The 19,223-nt window shown below is 33.7% G+C and overlaps 4 protein-coding genes across 5 annotated transcripts in view; 1 reads left to right on the forward strand and 3 right to left on the reverse strand.

Moving 5' to 3' along the window:
* The window catches only part of LOC108809292 (40S ribosomal protein S30), a 28,701-nt gene that overhangs the window by 737 nt on the left and 8,741 nt on the right, over window positions 1-19,223 (reverse strand). The window contains exons 2-3 of one of the 2 annotated variants that reach the window (XM_056988387.1): window positions 285-306; window positions 48-185 (exon numbers count right to left, since the gene is read on the reverse strand). In XM_056988387.1, coding sequence (XP_056844367.1) covers window positions 48-185; window positions 285-288 — 142 coding nt within the window. In that variant the 5' untranslated portion in view covers window positions 289-306. Of the gene's footprint in view, window positions 1-47; window positions 186-284; window positions 362-19,223 lie in introns of those variants that run through there. The other variant, XM_018581437.2, reaches the window with a different exon arrangement.
* On the reverse strand, window positions 1,937-2,470 carry LOC108808129 (60S ribosomal protein L31-1). The gene is made up of 2 exons (XM_018580319.1): window positions 2,391-2,470; window positions 1,937-2,195 (listed from the first exon to the last, which is right to left on the reverse strand). The coding sequence occupies exons 1-2, from the start codon at window positions 2,468-2,470 to the stop codon at window positions 1,937-1,939; spliced, it is 339 nt and encodes a 112-aa protein (XP_018435821.1).
* On the forward strand, window positions 4,761-7,421 carry LOC108807413 (probable receptor-like protein kinase At5g39030). Its single transcript, XM_018579698.2, has one exon. It carries the CDS (start codon window positions 4,830-4,832, stop codon window positions 7,236-7,238), a length of 2,409 nt encoding a protein of 802 aa, XP_018435200.1. The 5' UTR covers window positions 4,761-4,829; the 3' UTR covers window positions 7,239-7,421.
* LOC108834120 (probable receptor-like protein kinase At5g39030) lies at window positions 11,226-14,137 on the reverse strand. The gene is given in 3 exon segments (XM_018607480.2): window positions 11,226-11,472; window positions 11,640-12,580; window positions 12,583-14,137. Coding segments are annotated over 2 exon segments (2,397 nt in total). The 5' UTR covers window positions 14,042-14,137; the 3' UTR covers window positions 11,226-11,472; window positions 11,640-11,642.

Consider the following 19,223-nt stretch of genomic DNA (forward strand, 5'->3'; position numbering starts at 1 on the left):
AGCTATCAAATGATTTTGATTTAAGAATGCGGATTAAAAGTATTTACCGGCGGTGACGAAACGGCGGTTGTGTTGCAAACGCTTGTGAGCACGGCCACGGGGCTTCTTCTTCTTGTCCTGCTTAGCTACTTTCGGTGTCTGACCTCTCACTTTACCGGCACGAGCCAATGAACCGTGCACCTTCCCTGCGATTCATTACGAGACACAAAATCAGCAACATTTCCGAGGACAATCACCAAAATGTATTTCGAAGCAGAAAGAAACAACAAGACGAAAAGAATCACCCATCGTCGATTACGGATACTCTTGGTTTCTCTGCAGGAGGCGACGAAGGTAGGTTCACTTTTTAGGGTTAGTTGTACTTAAGACTGTAGTTTATATACTATCCACGTTATATGGGCCATTTTGGGTTTTAAATGGACCATTTTGGGTTTCAAATGGGCCTTTAATAAACCAATTGTGTATCCAAAGTTTATTTAGCTATGGTTCAATGTTCTTACGACCGAACCATAGTGTCCGTTCTACCTGTCTAACCATTAGCTTTCGTTAAAGGTTCTTACAAAACAAGCTCTGGAATCCGGACTCACTACAGGTGTTCTTGACATTGTCACTGGTACCATCCATGGTAGTTTATGAAACTGAAGAATTTTTTTTTCTTATTTTTATTTAATAGAATGACTTACTCTATGATTTATAAGCATTTTAATTAATGTGGTAATCATTTCACGAGTCTGAAACAAAAAGGAGATAGTAAACCAGTCAGGCAAGGACTCACAAAATGATAAGACCAAACTCGAATCTGTTCTTTTGTCCGGAACTTTAAAGCAAAAGAAATAAATTTACAAAATGGGAGACCGGGCAAGTGATCAAAACAAGCAAAGTCTTCTTCTATTTATGTCTTTCATCTAAAGATTAACGGGAAAAAAAAAGGAGAGATTTACATAAAATGACACATTATGAATTTATTTTGCACTAAAAAATACATAGCAACTTTGACACACTTTGTTATGCCACCTGTCTTTATTTTGACGAAAATAACATTGTTTTTTGCTAAGAAGAAGATTGTTGGTTTTAAGAAAGCTAACCGTAAGTGAACTGGTTGCATTATAGTTGAAATAAATGATAATAAAATAATAAAACAGAAAATAGATATATGGATTTATGAGAATAGACCGTGGACATCAGATCATTTAGAAAAAAAATATCCAACGGCTTGGAAGAAGCATGCCTTCTGGGGTGTAATAAACATACATTGTGGTAAGTTGGACAACAGTTGAGAGTGTTGTGGAAGGCTTCCGGTTTGGAAAACAGGGGTGGATGCAGGGGATTCTGGTGTAGTATATATGGCTGCAGGGAACAGGTTTCTAAGACTGATGTGAGTTGGTGAGCTGTGGTCGAGTAAGTCATGGTCATGTGTTTGTTGTTCAGCAGCTTTGTGGTCAAAGTTTTGGTGGACGAGTGATGTGGTCATGAAATTGTTGCAAGATGTGTAATTAGGCGATGAGTAGTGGTCAGACCGTCAGAGGTTGGGTGGATGCGTGATGTGTGGTCAGGAGGGGAGTGGTTGCGCGATGTGTGGTTAAGGACGAGTAGTGGTCATATAGGTTGTGTGGTGGTGAGGAAACAAGGGTTGGTGCTGCAGACGTTTTCTTATAATCACTGCTGAAATGGGCATGTTGTTGGAGCTCATATTGGCTGACTACAGGTAATTTAGAACCACCATACACATCTTCTTTTATCTTAACATCCTATGTGCGAACGTAACCACATAAGCACAAATTATCATTGTTGACATTAGTGATGTTGTGGTGTATAAGAGATGGCCAACTGGTTGATCTAAGGAGCGGAAGGGTTTGGAGGCGCATGTATCTCAGAAACAACTGAGTTGTGGTCAAATAAGTTGTGGTCAGGCGTTTTCTGTTCAGCAGGTTTGTGGTCAGAAGTTTGGTGGACGGGAGTGAAGAGGTTGCGAGATGTGGTTACATTTGCGAGAGGAGAACTCTTCCTTGGCGTCTTCATCGTCGTTTTTCTTACGAGCAACTCGGACTCTGACTCTTCTAGGAGGACCATGGATTCCTCTGCTCCATATCTGCTTGTCGAGCTTAACATCCACTCTAACATCCTTTGTTCCCATTGTTTTCAATGCAAACTTCCTAATCTCTTTGATGGCATTGGGTGCCTTCTTCTTGGACGTGCTGCGTACGTAATAATAAACGATCAAAACAATCAGCATCTCTAAAACCACATGGATCAATCATGAAAACGAGAGGAATCCTGATGGAAATGTACAATAAGGAGATGCTTGCTGTTCATGGCTCATCTTAAGACTAATCTTCTTCTTCTACAAACAAATGAGATGTCAGAATCTACAGACATTCAAAACATTTTACCAGCTATGAAGGCGTCTGTGGAGATTGATGGTGCACTCCCTGGTAACAATCTCCTCCTTTCTTCCCTTCCCTTTCTCCATTTTCGTCTGATATATGTTTCTCTTCAGACGGCACAAAGGAGAGAAAATTTATAAAAAAAACTACGAAAACCTTAATATAAAGTTAAGCAAGAAGTTTACAAAAAAAACCTTAATATAAGGGGGTTACTGGGAGATGAATTTTCATGAATTTTGGAAATTTTGAGATTCCTTTGTTATTGGTTCTTGGATTTCATAAATCTTAATAGAATCCATTGTTATTGGTTTAAGAATTTTCAAAATCCATTCAAATCCATTGTTATTCAAAAAGTTTTGTTATTATAGATTCTCTAATTCTAACTAAATCTATTGTTATTGGGACATGAATTCTATTCATTTTTATTCATGAGACTCAACTTTCAAAATATCATATGTATCCATGTGATTTTCAAAATCCATGTGCAACTTTTACCAACTTATGTCCAAATCTATAATTCATTACATTTTGTATATCATTACACTTTTGAAAACATAATTTATATTTATAATGTTTATCATTTTCAATATATAATTATATTTATATATATAAAAACTTTAAATAAAAAGTTTATAATAGTTTGGAAAATCATTTTCGAATTTCAAAAAGAAAATAAAAAAAACAAAAATTTTATAAAAATGTTAGAATTTGAAAACTATAATTCAAAAATTTTTTAAAGTTTTTTTATTATTCTTTATATATAACAAGTGTGCCTCTTTAATGAAACCTCTCTTGGTAATCCAAGTTAATGAAAAGCTAGACAAATCTAAGAAAATCATGATCAAATTCTATAAGTCAATGTATATACATTTTCACAATCCACATAACTTTTAAAATCAATCAACTCTTAAAATTCACAAACTCTATACAAATTCTTCTCCCAATAACCCTCTAAAGCTTTCTGTATTATTAATGTTTGGGCCTTATGAATGGGCTTTATGGTTCGCAAATATTTTGTGTTCATTCTAAACTATAGTCTATTCTCATTTAGTTCAAATATAAGTCCAGGGTATGTCAAATGGTATAGTATTTTGGAAAGCTATGATGGATTAATGGGAGCGAGCAATACTAGAGACAGTCAGTCACCTTTACACTCGAAAATAGAGGCTTTAATTTGGATAATGGAATATATGAAGAACTTATGGCAATTTAATATTACTTTTGCAACATAATATACTCAATTGGTGAATATGGATTCAGAACTAGAATAGTGACTCGTATTTGCAAGTTATTTGAAAGACATTTTGATCCTGAAAGATAACATTTACAGTTTAGAACTCATTCATATACCACATACACAAAATTCAAGAGCATAAAATATAGCACGAAGTGCCAGGAAGTAACCATAGTTTGTTATCTATATGGATGTGGAGTTGTCACTTTGATTTGTAGAGTCTATGTGAGTCTGTTTAATTTAAACAAATTTTATATAAATTTGTTTAAATTGATGACAAAAACCGCAAATACAAGATTTATTTTGAAAAAAATGCAAATAGAGAATTTAGTTAATTATAAAAATACATTTAATTAACTATACAAATAAATCTATCCAAATAACAATATTTGAATTTCATATATTTTATACATGTTTTTTATTTTAAATAAAATATTTAACTATACAAATATATTTAATTTAAATAAAAATATTACTATATTTAAAAATAAAATCCGAAAGAATTTTAGTAGTTAAATTTTTTAACAAGAATATATATACACATTAGAATTTGTATTATAAATTAATTTTATTTTTTTAACCTTATAAAAAATATGACATTATCACTAATCAAACAAATTTAATTTATACTTGTATTAATATATTTATTTTACATTATTTTTTTATCAAAACCGCAATACATTTTTTTTTATCAAAACTACACTATTTTTTCTATCAAATCTGCACGATCCCGCAAACTATAGTTGAACTATACCCACTTTAATTGAGCACTGCTTATATTATTAAAATTTCAATCACCATTCGAACTCATTTTCTGCTTAAAGGGTTTTAAATATGTTGAACCGAATCTTTGGACACATCTCCAACAATGAACATAAAGTCAATAACGGTCACAGTGATGATGTCCTGATTCGTGCTACTTTAGAGTTTAGAGTAACTATGATGATCACATGTATAATTCTTCAAAAAAAAAAAAAAAGATCACTGATGATGTCTATGGTTAGTGTAGGACGAAAGGTTGCTACAGTTTACGCGTTGATTGAACGAGTCCTTGCTTGCAAAGCATCACTCAATTTGATAGGTACACATATAAGTCCACGATGGAACCCACATACTCACTCACCACACAATACTTCAATTATGCACCCATCTCGCAGCTTCTCCAAAATAAGCAATTCAATTTTTTTGTTTTGTTATTTTTTTCAATTCCAATGAACTGTTTTATTTTCTTTGTTTTCTATATTCTTGTTTCCTCTTCCACCACCGGAGGAGAAGGAGAAACAGAGGCATGCAAGCCCACGGATGTCTTCCTCATCAATTGCGGCGCTACCTCCAACACCTCCGACACCACCGGCCGAACTTGGACGCAGGATCAGCAGAAGGATCATGCATTGAATTCAGTCAACGCGTCATTCCCTTCAGAGGCTTCCAAACTAGAATGGCCGGTTCATCAGGTTCCTTACAAGACCGTTCGGATAATCCGATCCAAATTCACTTACACTATTTCAGTCTCTCCCGGCTGGAAATTTGTCCGGTTGCATTTTTACCCGACCCGTTACGGATCCGACCTCGACGCCGTCAAGTCTCTTTTCTCCGTCACTGCGAACGGTTTTACTCTCCTCAAAAACTTCAGCCCCGGTTTAACAGCAAAGGGTTCCAGTAAACCGTTCGTTATCAAGGAGTTTATTGTCCCTGTTTTGGGTGGACACAAGACGACGCTAAACCTCACGTTAACGCCGTCTCCGCACACTCTCGCTTTCATTAACGGCGTGGAGATTGTCTCTATCCCTAACCGGCTTTACACAAAGGGAGGATTTGATGACCGCATAACAGACGTTGGTACCAACAATGACTTTGAGATAGACGCTACCACGGCACTCGAGACCGTTTACCGCGTCAAGGTCGCTGGAGATGAGGTACCTGAGATAACCGACCCTGGAATGTTCCGACAGTGGCCTTCCGATTCTGAAGCCATACAAAAAATAGAATCTGTTGATACCTCAATAATTAGTAGGTTTGCGGGTTTTGTAGAGCAATATATCAATTATACTAAGAAAACGCCTGCCTGCGTAGCGCCTAAGGCCGTGTACGGGGGGACCTATCTCGATATTGAGAACGAGAAGTACCCTAAGCAAAACCCGGATTTTGGTTTGACATGGCTCTTCCCAGTGGACGCTGGATTCAACTACCTTGTCAGGCTTCATTTCTGTGACAGTACATGGAAGAGAGCAGCCTTGCCGAGGTTCTCCATCTACATCGGTAACAAGATTGCCAAGGCTGAAACCGACGTAAGAAACCTGAGCGGTGGTCCTATGCTTCCAATGTATCTAGACTTCAAAACATTTTTATCCGGCAAAAGTGGAAAGAGACCTAATCTACGACTTGACTTGCATCCTCAAAACAAGGAAAATCAACAGTATGTCGATTGTGGTCTGGGTGGTATAGAGATTCTCAAGCTTAGTGACTCCAAGGGAAATCTCTCCGGATCTAATAAAGGTCCAATAGCTTTACATGTTCTGGCAATCATCCTCATAGCCACTGGTTCCGTAGCTGGGCTGGCGACTTTCATCATTGTCCTCATGCGCCAAACTAAGAGGAAGAATAAGAAGGACAATAATGTCGTTGTATTAAAGGTATTGCTAAAACAGTACACTTATGCAGAGTTGAAGAAAATAACCAAATCATTTTCACACACTCTTGGGAAAGGAGGATTTGGAACCGTATATGGAGGTAACCTTTGTGACGGTGTTAAGGTCGCAGTAAAAGTCATGAAAGATCTGAAGGGAACTGGTGAAGATTTCATGAACGAAATCGCAAGTATGAGCCAGACATCTCATGTAAACATTGTTTCTCTGCTTGGTTTCTGCTATGAAGGTTCAAAAAGAGCAATTGTATATGAGTTTCTAGAGAATGGGTCTCTTGATCAATTCATCTCTGTTGCAAACTCGAGCCTGATGAATGTGAAAACATTATATGGAATCGCGCTAGGCATTGCTCGGGGATTGGAATATTTGCATTATGGTTGCAAAACAAGAATTGTGCATTTCGACATTAAACCTCAGAACATTCTGTTAGATGGTAATCTTTGTCCTAAGCTCTCAGACTTTGGACTAGCTAAGCTCTGTGAGAAAAGAGAAAGCATTGTCTCATTGATGGACACAAGAGGAACTATAGGTTACATTGCACCTGAGGTGGTCTCAAGAACGTATGGTGGAGTCTCCCATAAATCAGATGTGTATAGCTTTGGAATGTTGGTCCTCGATATGATTGGAGCAAATAACAAAGAAATATTGGCAACCGCTGCTTCTAACGCCAGTTCGGTTTACTTTCCAGACTGGGTTTATAAGGAACTTGAAAATGGAGAACAAACATGGAGATTTGGTGATGAAATAACCATAGAAGAAAAAGAGACTGCAAAGAAGATGGTCTTGATTGGTCTTTGGTGTATTAAACCATGCCCATCATATCGTCCACCCATGAATAAAGTTGTTGAGATGATGGAAGGAAGTTTGGATGCTCTTGAAATCCCTCCTAAGCCGTCTGTACAGATTTCCCCAAGACTTACTACTGAATCTTCCTCACTTTCTGATAGTAACTGGAACGTTGATTCTGCAGCATGATGGAAGTCAAACACTTTTTATGATTTGCAAATATTTTTATTTTCTTTTGAATGGATAAAAAGAAATGTAAGCGAAAAGGATCATCGTAAAATTGTTTTGTGTTTCTTTGTTAAGCAATCTTTTTATTTTTGTAACACCGTTGTTAAGCGATCTACAAATCTATAAAGCTAAGCAAATTCCTTTTTTTGTTTCTCAGGAATAAAACAACAACTCTAAAATATAAACAACACAAAAATGCATAGGTATGTGTCACATTCATAGTCAATCTAACAAAGATGATCCCTTGTTCATTTATATGTTACAAAATGTTGTCAATTTGTTATTGATAAATTTTTTGGGTTTCCAATTTAAAATCAATTGACAGTAAGTAGAGTGGTCTAAGAGCATATTCAACGCATAGGTACGTTAAGAGTTGCTAAAAGACAAAAATATTAAAATTATACTATTTTTGTTTTTTTCATTTTTTTGTTAAAAGGAAAACCAGTAATTGAATGTCACATATACTAGTTATGTTAACAACCGTAGCTTGAGATGCTTGTTTTAGCAACGTTTTTCTTCCTTTTTCCTATTTTTGCTTTATTTTTTATTATTTTTATTATTTTTATTATAAGAAATGCTGTTTAGCAACCTGCTTTGCACATGTTCTAAGTCCTTTATATATTACTTAAATCTCATACATATTCTAAAATGTGGGATATTTTCTCTAAGACCCTCCTTCAAGATAATAGTGTTTATAACTATTAATTTTGCAAAATCCATCATATCCCTCTTGGATTAATCGAACCATTGTTCAGACCAGATTTATGGATCAGGGCGTAGGTCCACGCTGATATCATAAATTTATGTGTTTCCAACTTAAAATCAATTGACATTAAATAGAATGATCTAAATCTCTTATATATTACTTAAATCCCAAACATATTTCCAATGTAAGATCTTCTCTTTACCAGTTATGTTTAGCATCTTGCTACCGCTAAATAAAGATTTAAATCGCTCTTTTCTTTTCTTTAGAAGTGGACTAAATCCTGCAATTTATCACAGTAACTGCCAAACTGAATATAATGTGTCTTGTATTATTGACAATATAGTTCAAATAAATAGAGTACATGGTAATAGGGTATAGAGATCCTAGAGAATATACAACAAGCAGTGACGGAGCCAGCAATTTTTGTACTGAGGTCCGAATCATTTTATGGAGTTAAATTTTATTTTTAATGAGAATATATTTTTTCTTAAAAAGATGAATATATTTTATAAAATAGTGGAAGCTGATCCCACTCTTCCCTTCAGAGCCTACGGCCCCTGACAACAAGATTGATAGAATATATAAATACCCCAATTTGCCTTATAAGAATCGAAATTGTTATTTTCAAGGGCTTTTATGAAGATGTCTGCTAGTTGTTCATGAGTAGTGGTGAATTTGCAAGATGTAATTCCGTCACGAATGAAGGTTCAATGTGTTTAGTTCTTTTGTGAAACACCGGATTTAAAGCAATAAAAAACAGATTTGTTGTCACAAACAGGCTTCATAGGCTGATCATGTTTAACACCCAGAATCAGAAGCACTTCTTTGACCTAAAGTACTTCATGGTATGCCAGGGCCATTACACGATGCTTAACAAAAGAGCTTGAAATAGTTCTCTGTTGTTTTTTTTCCAGGAAACAGGGGAATCTTCAAGAAGCACGATAGTTCGTCGAAATAGCTGGTTCATTGAGTTGTGGGCATGCTGCCAAACAGAATCGCTAAATTCTGTGAGATGAAGGTTTTTTTTGCTGAAGAGAGAAGTACAACTTGTCCACGAGACCTTCTTAAGTAGCGAGCTAACCTTAGAGCAGCAACCCAATGGCCAGAGCGAGGAGTCTGCATAATTTGAGGGAGAATATTGACACCATAAGAGATTTCAGGTCGTGTATGAGTGAGATACACGAGTCGTCCTAGTCCCATTAGCTATATAGCTAACTAACTTTTTTAATTATATATTTTTGTAGTTATATAAATTGGACTTAAGATTTAATGGAAACCAAAATATATAATATTATTTAGAAATAATTTTTTTTATTTTTCATATATATTTTAGGTAATTTTTTTATTTGTCATGTTTTCTTTTGTTTATTTGTCATGTTTTCAATAATTTTAGCTAGTAATTTTGCTTATTTTTCATATTTTTAATTATCTTTAGCTATATTATTAGTGTTCATAATCTATATTACTATTTATAACTTTATTAAAACCTGCAAACATGTGACTTAAGACAATTCTGTCTGCATAATATTTTATTTGTTACTATTTTTATGTATGTTGGTCTATTCTTATTTTGGGTGATTATTTTTTCTTAAAGATATTTTATCAAATAAAACTCTATGTTATTGAATTTATCAGTGCAAATATTATCATTCACTTAGGACAACAAATATATATTGTGTTATTATTTAAAAATATTTTTATCATATATTGTATATTCTTTTCTCAAAGATATTTTAACAAATAAAATGCTATGTTATTTGGATTTTTTCAATGAAAATATTATCATTCACTTAGGACAACACATATATATTAAAAATATTTTATATCATAAAAAATTAAATTTAAGAAACAGGAAATGAGGATTGGTAAAAAAAAATTTAACTCTAACATTTATACCTTAGATGAGGGTCTAGTGAAAACATTGACCATTTATCTCCAATATAACATAGGACATACTCAATATCTTTTTATCTTTGATTTTTATGAGTTATGACTCATGACTATACATACAAGTTAGGGCCGTACATTCCAAAAGAAGAAGAATATATTGTTTCTCCAAAATAAAAATGAAACATTATTTGGTAAAACGAGAAAAACAATAATGAATGTAGTGTATAAAATCTTTATAGAACTAGGTTAAGATATGCGTTTTGCGCATGATAAATATTATATATATATATATATATAATATATATATATATATATATTTTTTACATATTATATGTTTTTACATATTATAATAAATAATAAATATATATTGAATAATTAAAAATTCAGTGACTGCTACGTATATATAAATTGGTACAAATACATAAATAAATTTTATTAATCGAAACAAACAGTTATTCTATTTTTTGATTATTTTTATTTTTTTTTAACAAAAATTTTAAATTACTGGTAACAAAAAAAACTGTGGGGTGTTTAATAATTTTAGTAATTTATCTCTATAAAAACATTCAATGCAAGTTTAAAATATATATATTAAGTTGTCAATATCTATTCATTTTTTTCAAAAAAGTCAAAGAAAATTTCGAAACTAAAATAATTATGTATTTATATGGTAAATAATTTATTTTAAACAATATTAATATATATACTAATATTTATTAACTAAAGTTTCCTATTTATATAATTTTGTAATCATTTGTATCTTGTTATAACAGAAATTTTAAATCATGGATCACAAAATTTAATGTGAAAATTTTAACAACTTTATTTATTTATAGTCATTTTTAAAAATTCAAAATATAACATACAGAAAAATCTAAAATTTTATATATAGTTTATGTGGTTGGTTAATTTATTTCAATAAGTTATAATTTTTAAGAAATGATAGAGAATAGACTAATTTTATCAAATAATTATTATTGAAAATTATTAATTGTCATATATAATTAAGTTAGATTAGGTAATTCCATGATTTTTATATAAAGAAACAAATGAAAAACATTAATAGTTAATTTATAGGTGGTTAATAAAAACTTATTATATGTTTAGATGGACCGACATATTTTTCTAAGGATTCTAAAAATAATTGTGGATGATGATATGGCTACAAAATGTTATAAGACTTCTCTTTAATATATAAAAAGAATATCTGAGATTTTCAACATTCCTAAGTTATTTTATGCAGTAAATAGTATACTACATTAACAAATACCTACATGAATGAGTGTCTAATTTGTTATATTAATTTTTCGAACGTATAAACAATGATTTTGAGTATTATTAACATGTGTAAATAATTTTTCCCGCATATACAGGCAAAACATTTATTTTAATAAATAAAATATGTAAATGCATTATCAGATAACAAATATTTCAGGTTGAGTAAAGTTAAGACGTAATATTCTGTGATGTGGTTAACAAAAATATCAATCAAACCACCATGAAAATATTTCCACTCTAAGAACAACAATGATGTTTAAACCCCTATCAAGATGTTCCTTGAATATCTTATCGAATGCATGTTACATTTCCAATGTGTACCTGAACATGGGAACGAGACCAGCAGATTTAGCAAAGAGCAAAAAAGGTACATTTCATAGATGAGAAATCGCTAAACACTTAAAGAGAACAATACGTGATATTGTTCAGATGAGCTAACTTTTACATTCTTCTATCCCAAAAATATAAATTTTCTTTAAAAGACTTACATGCTAAGTATTGGCGGAATCAACTGCTCGAGTTATTTCTCCGCCATCAGATAGGGAAGAACATTCCGCAATGAACCCTCGGGATATATGCATAGAAGGATTAGGAGGTACTTCAAGAGCATCCAAACTTCCATCCAGCATGACGACCACTTTGTTCATAGGTGGACGATCTAATGGGCATGGTTGAATGCACCAGAGACCAACCAAAATCATCTTCTTCACAATCTTTTTTTCTTCTATGGTTATTTCATCACCAAATCTCCATGTCTGTTCACCATTTTCAAGTTCCTTGTAAATCCATTCCGGAAAGTAAACCAAACTTGCATTGGAGGCGGCGGTTTCTACTATTTCCTTGTTCTTAGCTCCAACCATCTCCAGGACCAACATTCCATAACTATACACATCTGATTTATGAGAGACTCCGCCGTAGGTTCTTGAGAACACCTCAGGTGCAATATAACCTATAGTTCCTCTTGTGTCTATCAATGACAGAATGCTTTCTCTTTTCTCACAGAGCTTGGCAAGTCCAAAGTCTGAGACTTTAGGACAAAGATTACCATCTAACAGAACGTTCTGAGGTTTAATGTCGAAATGCACAATTCTTGTTTTGCAACCATAGTGCAAATATTCCAATCCCCGAGCAATGCCTAGCGCAATTTTATATAATGTTGTCACATCCTGAGTCGACGAATTTTCTCTAGATATGAATTGATCGAGAGACCCATTCTTCAGAAACTCATACACAATTGCTCTTTTGGAACCTTCGTAGCAGAAACCAAGCAGAGAAACAATGTTAACATGAGATGTCTGGCTCATACTAGCGACTTCGTTCATGAAATCTTCACCAGTTCCCTTCAGATCTTTCATCACCTTTACTGCAACCTTAACACCGTTGAAAAGCTTTCCTTGGTAGACAGTTCCAAATCCTCCTTTCCCAGTGTGTGTGAAAATGATTTGGTGATTTTCTTCAGTTCGGCATAAGTGTACTGTTTTAGCAGTACCTTGAACGTGACAACACTATTGTCCTTCCTATTCTTCCTTTTGATCAATAAGATGGTGACAGTAAAGAAAGTCGCCAGTCCAATGGCAGAACAAACCGCTATGATGATTATCACCGAAACATGTGGATGTTGCTTGCTGCCACCTCCCACTCCCAACATTATTGGATTAAGCTTCTGTCCGGCGAGATTACCCCTAGAGTCATTAAGCTTAAAGATCTCTATACCATTCAGAATAGCATCGTTAGAATACTGGTTGGGACACAAATCAAGTCGTAGATTAACTCCCTCTCCATTTTTGCTTGTGTTTGAAGCCAAAAATGTCTTGAAATCTAGATACATCGGAATCAGAGGGCCACCGCTTAATAAAACCACGTCGGTCTCAGCCCTAGCAATCTGATTTCCAATGATGATAGAGAACATGCGTTGGCCCGGTTTTGTTATTTTCAGCATAGTCTCACAGAAATGAAGCCTAACGAGGTAGCTGAATCCAGCGTCGACCGGGAAGAGCCACGTCCAGTTCAAATTCATGTGGTCCTTGGCGTCCGGCCTCACGTAAAGAGTTGTGTACACTTCCCTTGGCGCAACATAGGCTGGTGTTTTCTCCGTATAGTTGATCGGAAAATCAATTATAATCGCATTTACCCAATCCCCGAGTGGGGAACCGTGATCGGGAAGCCATTGTCGGAACATTCCAGTGTCTTTGACATAACCACCAATGCTGTTTCCACCTCCGCCAACATCCACTCGGTACACCGTCTCGAGTACTGTGGTATCATCTATCTCAAAGTCCTTACTACTACCGACGTCTGTTATGTACCCATCAAAGCCTCCCTTTGTGTAAAACCGGTCAGGCATGGAGACAATCTCCAGACCGTTGATGAAAGCTAACGAGTTTGGTGACGGCCTAAACGTGAGGTTCAGCGTCTTGTTTCCACCCAAAACAGGGACGATAAACTCCTTGATTAGACGGCCTGAGGCTGAAGCATTTACCCTGAAGTTCTTGAGGAGAGTGAACCCGTTGACGGTGACGGCGAAGGACTTGACGGCGTTTAAATCCGATCTGTAGGGGCCAGGAAAAAAATACAACCGGAGGAATTTCCAGCCGGGAGAGACTGTAAAGCTGTAAGTAAATTTGGATCGGAATATACGAACCGTCTTGTAAGGCACCGCGGGAACATATATCCACCATTCTTCACTTTTGGAAGCCTTTGAAGGGAATGATGCGTTGACTGGATTCAACGAGAAAACCTTCGGCTGCTCCGGCGTCCAAGTTCGGCCTCGGCTGTCTATGGTGTTGAAGGTAGTGCCGCAGTTAATGAGAATGACGTCGGTGGGTTTATATGCGGCCGTGTCTCCTTCTCCAAAGAGAACAGATAAAACAAACAAAACAAAACAGATCATCGGTCTTGGAAAAAGTTATAATAATAGTAAGAGAGAGCAGGGGATGAGAAGAAGATAAGAGATGAGTTGCATAATTGTTTTGTGCCGACAAAAAAGGGTCTTGTCTTGTATAGAGATGAGTATATGGATCAACCGTTGACTGAGATATTCGGGACCATTATTCAGTTCTTGTTTATCTTGCATTGGCCGCATAGTTTGATTTAATACTATCCACATGACCATGTCTAAGTAGAATCATAAGCATGTGTGATTTAGGCATTTAGCTATGAGCCATGACCAAACTACAACTTAAATATCATAAAAATTTACCAGTCAGTTAATTTACAAAATTGTAGTTTAGCTGAGAAGTCCCATAAAAGTTATGATTCAGTCATTTTTCTCGGAACATACAAGTTTGGTTCTCTAGAAAAGATCTCAAAGAACACGTTCCTGATTTTGATTTCAGTAGACTTACTGAGACTTGTGACACAAGAAAGGTTAAGACAATGGAGTTTGGATGTTCTGGCTACATGCTTACTTTGTCATCTGGCGGCTGAGAATCAACAACACTTGTTTGTTGACAGAACACAATTTTTATATTCAAACTTGGAACGGGCCATGTGTTACTTAGAAGAGATGATGGTGATTACAAAAGAAATTATGGTTGGTGAAAAAGTGGCGGTTGATATGAAATAAACGATGATGGTTATGGAAGAAGCGGTGGTGACAATTAATAGAAAAAATTATGTTTTTTAAAGAATACTAGAGCTCGATCCGCACATCCATGCGGGTTTTGATTTTGATTTTTTAAGTTCAACTAGATCATGACCCGCTCGACTGAGCGGGAGTCAATTTTTTTTTATCTTTATTTGTACTAAATGTTATACATGATTGCAATGTGTATTAATATAAAATTTTGTTAAATAACAATGTGTACTAATGTGTTTAAATAAGCAATGTGTTTAATTACTAAATTTGATTTTTAAATTTTATGATAACATAAAGTAGATTTTTTATATATATTATTTAAAATATATAATGTTATATATTTTTTATTTTCAATATTTTATCATACAAAATTTACATTGGGGTATTATATATATGAAAATATGTGCAACATAATATATTTATATATTATATAAACATATCTACGATTTTCGTAAAGACCATGCGCACCCGCACAGGTTTTATTTTTAAAATGTATTCTATATTTTTAGCTTTGTGTAGTATCGAGTTTGTATAATTCAATTTTGTGTTTAAAGAACAATATCAAAACTGTCTTTCATATGTAAAAATAACACTTTGCAAGCACGAGTTATGTCTTTTTATTGTAATACAAAATTTGATATACAACTTATGTTTTTTTGTACGTTACGAAGTTTAATTTTTTAAATAATTATTACATAATTTCAATGTGAATTTTATCTCTGAGATCTAATACATTTTGTGTGTAATGGTTCAAAGCATTTTTGATATATATTATATTTTAGTTTGGTTTGTTTTTAGTATTATTGTATATGTATAATACTATACAATATTACTATATTCTATACAATATATAAAGTTATGTGTTATTTGTTTTAGAAAGTAGATTAGGCCCAACGTAGTTAAAGAGTAGTCATATCTTTATGTATTTATGTATGTGTCTATGACTTATCTACTTAATGTTATTCGTACTAATAAAATCAATATGGCTAATGAAAGTATACTGATCAATTTAAAATGAATTGTATAGGGTAATTTTAGTACTATTAATATTTTTAGTATTTTTAATATCTATTTTATTTAAATCGACATGTAATAAATGTGAAAACCATGTATGGAATATGGACAAATAGAGGAATTGTATTTAAGGAAATACATCAATGCAAAGTTAGACTATGATACATATTATATATAAGGAATAAGACATTTAATTTAAATATATGAGGTCCACCTTTAAAATCCACCTAGAAAAAGTTGTAATGTTTCTGATTTAATAAGATAGATTAGATTTGGATCCGCGCAACCGCGCGGGTGTTAATTTTTTTTGTTTTTTACATAAATATATAGTTTTTACTTCAAGAATAGTATATATTATTATTACAAATATGTTTATATGCATTAAACAAAAATAAGTATGTTTTTTATCTTTGTTTCTATATTTTTGTTTGTTGAATAAGTGTTTTATTTTTATTTTTTTGGTTTTGTATTTTTTTGTCAATTTTTTGTATCTTTGTTTCTATATTTTTGTTTGTTGAATAAGCGATGTAATCTTTGTTTCTATGTTTTTGTATCTTTGTTTGCATGTTACAAACTTAAGTATGTTTTTGTTTTTCCATCAAATCAATTATATAAAAGTGTAACATGTTTTTGTATCTTTGTTTCTATATTTTTGTTTGTTATATATTTTTATAAATTTTTAAAATATGTAGTTTGGTAAAATATAAAATAATTTTCATTACTAAAAAAACATGGTAACTGGCTTGAAAATTATAAATTTTAACAAAAATTCAATTTATATCTTCTTTGATTATAATTAAAAAAATAATTGATTAAACAATTAGTATTTGTTTTTGTTATTTTTAAAGGTGAACTATCGGATATCAAACAAATAACATTGACATATATTAAAATAAATTACATACGATGTATACTATTAAACATATATTAAAAGTCTAGATTTAGTCTAAATATTAAAAATAAAATGCATTTGAAAAATTAAATAAATCATAGATATTTAAAATATAGTATATATTATTTCGTATTAATAGTTTTTACCAATTAAATGGGACAATTTTTAAATCAAAATAATATACTTAACCAAAAGTAATTTTGCATTCTAAATTATCTTTAAACCAATATACAATTATTGTAAGTTCAAATAAATAACCTAACTGAATTTTTTTCCGGGAAAAAATAACGTGATCTAAATCTTCAGTCAATCAATGATCATCATCTCGTGAAACAATAACGTGCTATAAACATAACTTCAATCCTCCAATCTTATATACCATATTCTCCAATAGGCGTCATTGATTTCTTAGTATTGATATATTGTTTGTATATCGTTAATATATATCTTTTTTTTTTTTGCTAAAAGGTAAATATCATATATGAAGAGAAGAAATTACAAGGTAAAATCTTATGTTTGCATCAAACTTGGCAAAAAGAAAGAAAAAACAAGGTGATGCATAAGAAGAAAACAAATTGCTAGAGGCCTAAGACAGCCACTTGGTCATAAGGTTTCTGAAACTTTTAAAGTCCTTCCTAGAGGAGATGATGTTTCTCAGCTCTCTATCAATGTTTCTGAAAACCGTCGCCGCCGGGATGGAAACAAGGTTGTGCGTCAGGTTGTTACGCTGTTTCCATATGTGAAACACCAGTGCTTGTGTTGCTAGTCTCCTCAGCAGTGATGTGCTCTTAGAGCGCGGAGCTCGTATCCATGATAAAAGCTCAGCCCAGTCTGTTAGAAGCCTGGTTGGCGGTAAGCATCTTCCAAAAATGTAACTCCACACCTCTCGGCTGTAGTCACAGGTCAACAGCAAATGGTCCCTAGTTTCTGGTTCTTTGGAGCAGAAGGCGCAGAGTGGTGAGATCGGCAGACCCCATGATGCAAGCCTTGCTCTTGTCGGCATCCTGTCATAGTTAGCAATCCACATGGTGAATGCGTGCTTAGGTAGCGCTCCCTTGAACCACACCACGTCGTGCCAGTCTTGGATCTCCCGTCTCGGTTTTATGGTTTCCCATGTATCAAATGCACTGAAAACAGAAACAGGAGAATCACCAGCAATCCATTCATAAACATCAAGAATATCATGAGGTAATGGTAGAGTTATAGTGGTGAGATAAGAGTGTAGATCAACTTCCTGTTGTGATCGTGGATGAGGCAAGTTCCAATTCGATCCGCTGATTGCATCCGACACCGATGAATCCCTTCTTACTCTCAGCGCTCTTGGTCCCAAGGGACCTATATGATTGATAAGCTGACCGAATGGGGTCCAAGAGTCGAACCAGAAGCTGGTAGTCTCTCCATTTCCTAAAACTGACTTGCAGAATTGGATCGCTAGAGGTCTCAATTTGAGAATTCTTTTCCATGCCCAAGAATCTGTTTGTGCCGCTTCTATTGACCAGAATGACTGGTTGGATAGGTGGATACTACGGTGCCAGTCAGCCCAAAGAGACGATGACTGAGTGAGCAGTATCCAGACAAATTTTAAGCACAATATTTGGTTCCAGATCGAGATGTTTCGAAGCCCCAGGCCCCCTTCCTGCTTTGGGAGACAGACTGTGGACCATGCTACCTTAGCCATTCCTCTCTTCTCGATATTTCCAGACCACAGAAACCGGATACATAGCGATTCAATATTTTTTATGCATCCTTTGGGCAGTATAAAAATAATACACTACAAGAAAACATGACTTTAACGACTACAGAATTGGTAGTAAATTGGTCGTTAAAAGGGATTTACAACCAAATTACGACCAATTGTGATTGGTCGTTAAACGCTGGTCGTAATCACCAATTGGTCGTACATTGGTCGTAAATTTACGACTCAGAGATTTGGTCGTAAATCAGTCGTATATTTACGACTACGAGGATTGGTCGTAAATCAGATGTACAATTTTAGTGGTAAATTAGTCGTAAAATGTGGTCGTATATTAGATGTAAATTAGTCATGAGTTTACGACTAAAGTACATCGACGTGGAGGTAAAATGGTCATAAATTAACGACTACCTTACATCTAGATCATATATACCTTAGTCGTTAGTTTAAGACTAATTTACAACGCACAGTAAAATTTAATTACTAAATTATTTAAATAAAATAAAAAAATAATTAAATAATTAAAATTCATAAAGTTAAAAAAAAAATACAAATTTGATATATTCCATAAAACATAATATATAACATTCATGAAATTAAAATATTCAAAATACAAAATAATTAAAACTGAGTTTGGCTCTCGGAGACATTGTCTGAAGAGCGGGAGGTAGAAGCTGATGGATCCGACGTCTCACCGAGAAAGGTACTCCCATATGAGGTCCCTCGGTTTCTAAGTCTCTTTCTACCGCTAGCCAAACAATATCGTCAATCTGAAAAAAAATATGGATGGTTATAAAAAATTCAAATAATTATTTAAAAATAATCTAAAACAAATAATCTAACTTCATCCTAAACTAATTCCAAACCTAAACTAATTACATCCTAAACTAATTCCA

Source organism: Raphanus sativus, chromosome 6, assembly GCF_000801105.2.
Source record: "Raphanus sativus cultivar WK10039 chromosome 6, ASM80110v3, whole genome shotgun sequence".
In the NCBI taxonomy this organism is placed as follows: domain Eukaryota; kingdom Viridiplantae; phylum Streptophyta; class Magnoliopsida; order Brassicales; family Brassicaceae; genus Raphanus; species Raphanus sativus.

Coding starts and splice junctions, on each gene's coding strand:
- LOC108808129 (XM_018580319.1), bottom strand. CDS start 2,470: ATGGAGAAAGGGAAGGGAAGAAAGGAGGAGATTGTTACCAGGGAGTGC. Junction 2,196..2,390: donor CACAGACGCCTTCATAGCTG/GTAAAATGTTTT, acceptor TTACGTACGCAG/CACGTCCAAGAAGAAGGCAC.
- LOC108807413 (XM_018579698.2), top strand. CDS start 4,830: ATGAACTGTTTTATTTTCTTTGTTTTCTATATTCTTGTTTCCTCTTCC.